This window comes from Strix aluco, chromosome 5 (assembly GCF_031877795.1).
Source record: "Strix aluco isolate bStrAlu1 chromosome 5, bStrAlu1.hap1, whole genome shotgun sequence".
Lineage (NCBI taxonomy): Eukaryota > Metazoa > Chordata > Aves > Strigiformes > Strigidae > Strix > Strix aluco.
In genome coordinates, this window is record NC_133935.1 from 79108146 (window position 1) to 79114731 (window position 6586).

Sequence of the window (6586 nt, forward strand, 5' to 3'; positions counted from 1 at the left end):
AATGAACTAGCATGGATTCTCTGCCAAAAAATTCTTGTCTTGGTGAGCAAGTCCCTCTAGGATTACTTGGAAACACTCCTGAACTTGCTGCCAGTCACCTCTTGTGATACGGCTGAATAATAAATGTAAAACTTGTCCTAATTGTTAGTAAAAAATCAGTTGGCTGTCCAGTGGGAGAAGGGATGTGAAAGCTCTCCTTTCTACCCCACAAGTGGTTCAGAGATATTTGTATATCTTTCCCTAAGACATTTCTAAGATGACATTGAGTTCTATGTGGCCTTGAGAATTTGGGTAAGAAGAGACTGCTTATCACGTTTTTTCCAAACACTTATAATTCTGTTTATCAGCCCTTACATCCAAACACATTTAGACCTGGAGCCATAATACAGGGTAATACAGGTCTTTAGTTCCTAAGCCCTCAGAATTATACTACTCTTTAATTGACTGTAAGAAAAATCCAAATTTCAATGTTACATATATAAACATATATTTTATAGATACCTATATATGTGTGTGTATACACATACACATAATCATCTGTGTTTTTCTCTACAGACTTCTCTGGACTATATGTAAGCATAGACCACAAGCTAAATCCTTATTCTGGTACAAATTCAAGGTGATTTATATCTAGCATGAACTAACATCTTTCTCAAATTTAAATTTGCCTCGGTAGGAAAACTAATCTTTCCTAGTAATTCAAAATCAAAATTCTATTACAGTGAAAGCTGTTAAAAATAGAAAACATTTTCATGCATGAAATTGAATCAGTCATGATTCAGTTATGGGTTATGTGGCTGGTCATTAATTAGCCATGATTTATATGGCCAGGTGATTACTAATTGAAAATACTATACTTGCATTAAATATATTTACCTACTTAATTCACAAATGCCTGCCTAAAAACTCTCTACATTTTTGTTACTCAATTTAGTCATTAGTCCCTGAGTAAATTTTGCTGCCACCTAGCTAGAGAACAGACGCAGTAAGATATCATGGATAAGCATGATGAAATGCTTAGTGTTAATTAAAACTAATTCTGTATTACAATTATTAAGAAAGTTAAAGTGGATATGCCTAAAGTCTGGCTCCTACAAATGCCAATGAAACATTTTTTTTCTGCTGGAACAGACTTCAGCAGCCCTCAAAAATGATTAGCCAGCCCTAACAAACGAATTCTTACACATTAAATGTTTCAAATTACACATTCTATATATTAAAATCTGTATATGAACATGGAGAGTATCACTTTTCTTCTGCAACATTTCAGCTCTCCCTTCCTTAGCCGTCTGCTGCTATTGTTTGAAATATTTATGCTTGGCGAATAAATTTTCTAATCCAGATTATTTCCTTCTAAATTCAGTCTGCTCCTTCTGTCTGCTGCAGCTTGACTCTACTATAGAAAGTAGCAAGCAGTTCCCACAGCAGGTAAAAGGGAGACATGTCGGTGGGTAAGTCAGGCACAAGTGCTACTTAATCGTATCTTTTCCAGACAAGAACAGTGTCCAGTGCATAGCTACACAACCTGAGATCAGGTGATGCCAAAATCCCTCAAATCACTGAAAAGCAATGCAAATAGGTAAAATGGAAAACGGATCCCTCAAGATCCTCAAATCGCTTCACATAACCAACTATACAAGATCCCATTGCAGCAACAAAATTGTACAGACCACTGTAAGGGCCAAATATCTAATTTTCATACTATGTTACCTTTGCTCTTTACCATATTCACAAACTATGACAAAAAAACCTCAGTTAGAAATACACTGCAAACCATGAGTAATGCTTGAATTATACAATTACATCCTTCATGGTCTCTTCAGGCCTACATGCTTCTAGTGTAGCTCTGTTAGGCTTATATAAATACATCCCTCCTGTCCTCTGGAAACCCAATCCATTTCAATCTGTAATGTAAATAGTTTCTTTTTACTATGCAGTGTGTGCTTATTTCACCTTAATTATATATTTCCCATTGCGAGAACTTGAACTGTGGCATACTGGGAAAGAATTTAACCATCAGCCTATAAAGAACAGGGGCTGAAGCTTGGCTTCCATTAACACCTCATTAGTCAGAGCCTGTACTGTATGTAAAATGAGCTAACGAGTTTTAAATGTAGTTGTCAACCTATAACTTAATAACATAGAAATTTATTTCTTTTTAATACTGAACAAGCTATAATACGTTTTTTTTCTCTACAAATCAACATGAAGCTATTGGAGTACATTATTACCTCAAGGAAGATCTTCACTGGTCATCATCAAACACTGACCTTTAGTGCAACCATACCACTGATACCACACGTGGTACTAATTGCAGTGTAAATTTTCTGATAGACACAAGCTGACGGTCTGAGGAAAACACCTTCAAGTCCTGGATATAAATACAGTTCAGCTTACTAAAAATGAAGTTAGAACCATAAACTGACTGTTAGGTGGTTATAGGATTAATTCTAACCCCATATAAAGGAATGGTAAAATTCTTTGTGTTTACTGTAAATAAAAAACATCCTCTACCTTACCAAAAATCACCATTAGAGTTTGCATTAACTTGACAGGTTTAACAGTAGTTCAGGAATGCAGCACTTGCATTAACTCCCACTGAAGCTGAGTAAATGTCGATAGAATCAAACAGGAGTTGCACAATATATTCCTTAATTGGCAAGGGGATTGTGGTATTCCTATCCATCAGGTGACCCCTCTGCACAAGGGTTAGGACCTGATCTTGTTTGCAGTGGGTTTGGAGGCATGTGTGCACTGCAGGTGAAGCTTGGTTTGCTGTCAGAGCAAAAAGTTCTCATTCACTGCCAGTTCAGTATATTTCCACTGAGCAACCCTTTTAAAGAAAAAAAAGATAATTTGTGAATTTATCAAAATCAGAGTCTGTTTCTAATTTGTGGAAGCCTTCTCTTGGCTCCTTAAAGTAACAAGATTTTAAAACAGACTAGTTTTAAATACTTCTTCCATAACAAAAAAAAATCTCATGTCCATAAACCTCATCATACTCATAACAGAAGCTTTTAGCTTACCAGTCAGCACTAGCCTATCTTGCACTGGCCTGAATCCCAATTAACCAGCAGCATCCACAGTTACAAAGAGAGGCAATCAGCAGGCATGCTTACTTTCATGTTTCAGAGTCTTTGCAATGAAATTTTTAACTGAATTTACAGCTACTCCACACTGAAAATTTATACATATGGGCTTCATCGTCTGTACCACACGGCAACTCACGGACAGGCTGGGGCAGCTTTGTAAAGAGGGTGTACGACCACCTTTTTGTAACTACCCTGTGTCTAGCTGGTACCCACAGCAGCCTTTCTCTGCAGTAATGCAATTAAGATGAGGGACCCTCCTGCTGTTCCTGTTTGATTAGTGAATACAGCAACGACATTTACTCATTGTCTTCATGCTTGGTTGCTACATTCTTTTGGCTGGGAGGATTGCAATAGCTGTTCCCAGGATGCAGGCAGGTATGCCATTTCTAACCTTTGGCTTGGGATATGTGGTCAGGCACCCACTGACTGCAACACAGATTGTAAAATCAGTCACATTTTGTAAGTGTGAAAAATGAGAGAAGGTATTGTCCAAGGTGAAATATAAGATGGTGATGAGTGTTCATGGTAGAGAATTTACTTGGGACAGCTCTTTCTGTGTCATTGAATCTGAGCAAATTGACAGCAGGCTTGGCCCTCTGAGAAATTGATGTTTTATCATCTCCTTGAACATATCAGAGTTATGATGTGTTATGGCTAAATTACTGGCTCCTTGCTGAAAATGGAAGTAGTATGCAGTGAAATGTACACTGATTCCAACCGGCAGAAAAACAATTACTTCTACAAGTGAGCACAGAAGCAGATAATAGTCGCAGCACTATAGTGGGGAGCTTGCCAAAACTGGCAGCTAAGCCAGAGTCCTGAACCAACATAACGTACGTCTGTTTGTCTCATTTACTGCGCTTTTCTCACCTCTCTTACCCCATCACATGCAAACAAATATCAATAATAGATAGTAATTATACCTAGAAATAAATCAATGTTCAAATGCACATTTTCAACAATAAGAGATCTGAAAGGATTATATAATCAGCATTTATCACTCATTCCTACTGTACTCTGAAACCATAGGCTAAAAAAGAAGTGGTTTATATATTAAAAGGGATGATATAATTTATTTCATTGAGAGCAATTAACTACTTACAAGACAGTTTTCCATGACAAAACTTTATTTCTTTAAAATGTGTTTCACTGCCCTATAAAAGCAAACTCCATTTCTTATACCTTCCTAGCAAGACATTGAGACCAATTATCCTATTCAGCTTCTCTTTTCTTTATAATTAGTAACTTAGCTTGCTATATAAAACACAATTAAACCTTGTTTAGACTACAGCTGTCTACACGTGGAACTGTAGCTGATGCTAATTCTTAAATCTTAGCCATACTTAAAATAGGTATTCTAATGCATTTCACACTGATGCAGTTTAGTTATCACTTTCATAACCACAGAAATGTTCTTGAGTAAATTAGCATTTTCTCATTCCCAACTATGTCAGCAAAAAGGCGTTTTCATCTTTGCATAAGAGGTAATATCAAAACATTACTGATCGGCCAATCATCAATTTATCTTGCACACTTACATTTTTTCACTCCTACTGCAATAACTGCCTGTCATGTATTTCTAAGTAGGTAATCTACAAAAGTATGTACTGCTGCAGAGAACTGAAATGTCATGGTTGTGCACAGGTACTTTTATATATACACAGGATTAAAACCAAATCATAGGGAAGAGTTTAAATCACATGCAATCCAGAACTGAACAAGGAAATATTCTGAAGGAGCTAAGGAAGAATGGTTCAGGCTTCAGGTAAACTGAAACTTAAATAAGTTAAAACAAAACAAAACAAAGTTATAAGTACTTTACATACACGTCAGAAAAAATAACATTTTTTTCTTTGGGTAACTCAAACTGCAAGCAGACTTAACATTGGCAGTTAGTCATTTTAATTATAGTGTGATGACACTTGCTAGTTTAGAAAATGAATCATATGGTTGCACAGGAATTCAGTCTTTTTGCCTTAGCTATATTTGTAGACAGATAGAATTCTAAAAGTGAAACAGACATTTAATTGTTTAAGGATTACTTGATGCATAAGAGTATATTTATTCAGCAATAATTTCAGGTTATCTTCTCCATTTATTTTCCTCTTATTAGAAACCAGACATCCTTCTTACAGCATGGAAGATAAGACAGAATGACAAGCACATTTAACACACTTTCAGGTAGAAGCATATTTCAGTAACCTAAAATCATCACTGGAAGTGCTTTAAATCTTCCTGAATTCAGTAAACTTAATTATGGATGCAGTTTAGTACAAGGAAATAATTCACAAGATTTCTGAACAGGAATATTTTACTCTGTCAAAGGACCAGAATTTAACCCTAATGCAATACTTTCAGTGAGGTCAATGAACTTGCATTAGCATAAAGTCTTTAAAAGCCTGACACACTGACCTACCTTTATGTGACAGACGTAACCTTGGCTGCCTCGTATCTGTTGCATGACATCCAGTCGGTAACTCTAGTAACAAGACATATAGTGCCAGGATTAAAAGGTCCTGGGCAGATGCCATCCTGCCCAAGATCAAATTCTTGTGCTCTCCACTTCACTGCTTCTGTTCGTTTGTTGTTTTGGTGGGTTGTTTTAAGGCTCCAAGTTCCACTTCTACTTTCCCAGTGCAGTTAGATCTCTCTCTTTGGTCAGTTTGTAGGGTATCTCTATGGGAAATTCAGTGTTCATCAGAGAAGCACACAGCCTCAGTTAGACATTTGTCAAGCTGTGCAAATGTCATGAAAAAATATTCCCTCCCTAGGACAATTGTTTATAAAGTGCGAGGACATTCCAAGGCGTTACTCTGCAGTGTTGTGTCTTGAGCTCTCTTTAGTAATTCTGCCAGTGGATTCAGGAAGAAGCTGTATTTTCAGTCCCTCCTGCAAGGCAATTCATTCAGAGAAGGAGGGAGGGAAAAAAAAAAAAAAAAAAGAAGAAAGCACCCTCCTCCTTGGTGCTCTTCAGAACTCAGCCCCTTGCTCTGACTTGCCAAACAGCTAGTTTTAATTCACCTTTCACCTTTGCTAATTAAAAACAAGAAGTGCCATTCCCTCCTGGAGTTGCAGGATCCACCCAGCGGGGAAGCCGGGCTGTCAGGCTGCAGTATTTACTGAGAAAGTTCAGGGAGGGTTGAGGCAATGTACAGTACTAGCTGCTTCTAGGAAGCGTTTTAATCCACGTGCCGTGCACTGATTCCTCAATTGCCTCGTGGTTTCACATTGTAAAGTGTCGGGAGAAGGGTCAGAATTCCTCCTGTCCCTCCCTTTAAAAAAGTCATTTCAGCTTTTGTTCCCAGCTCAGTTTTAGAGGAGGATTAGCCCTTGAATTAACTATTTACGTACTTTATCACTTGGAGTCATTAAACAGCATGCTACTAAGTGGATCAGAATAAAGATTCCAGTTGCATATCCTTTCTTACTTTAAAGGAAAATGTTTGGCTTTTGTGATTTTTTTTTTTTTTTCTAGTGTGGCTTCTCCCCATTAC

At 37.2% G+C, this 6586-nt stretch overlaps 1 protein-coding gene across 1 annotated transcript in view; it reads right to left on the bottom strand.

The window, feature by feature from the left end:
* SEMA3E (semaphorin 3E) overlaps positions 1–6218 on the bottom strand; it is a 152342-nt gene extending 146124 nt beyond the window's left edge. The window contains exon 1 of the mRNA XM_074825498.1: positions 5509–6218. Coding sequence (XP_074681599.1) covers positions 5509–5623 — 115 coding nt within the window. The 5' untranslated portion in view covers positions 5624–6218. The remainder of the gene's footprint in view (positions 1–5508) is intronic.
* Between the last annotated feature and the right edge of the window lie 368 nt (positions 6219–6586).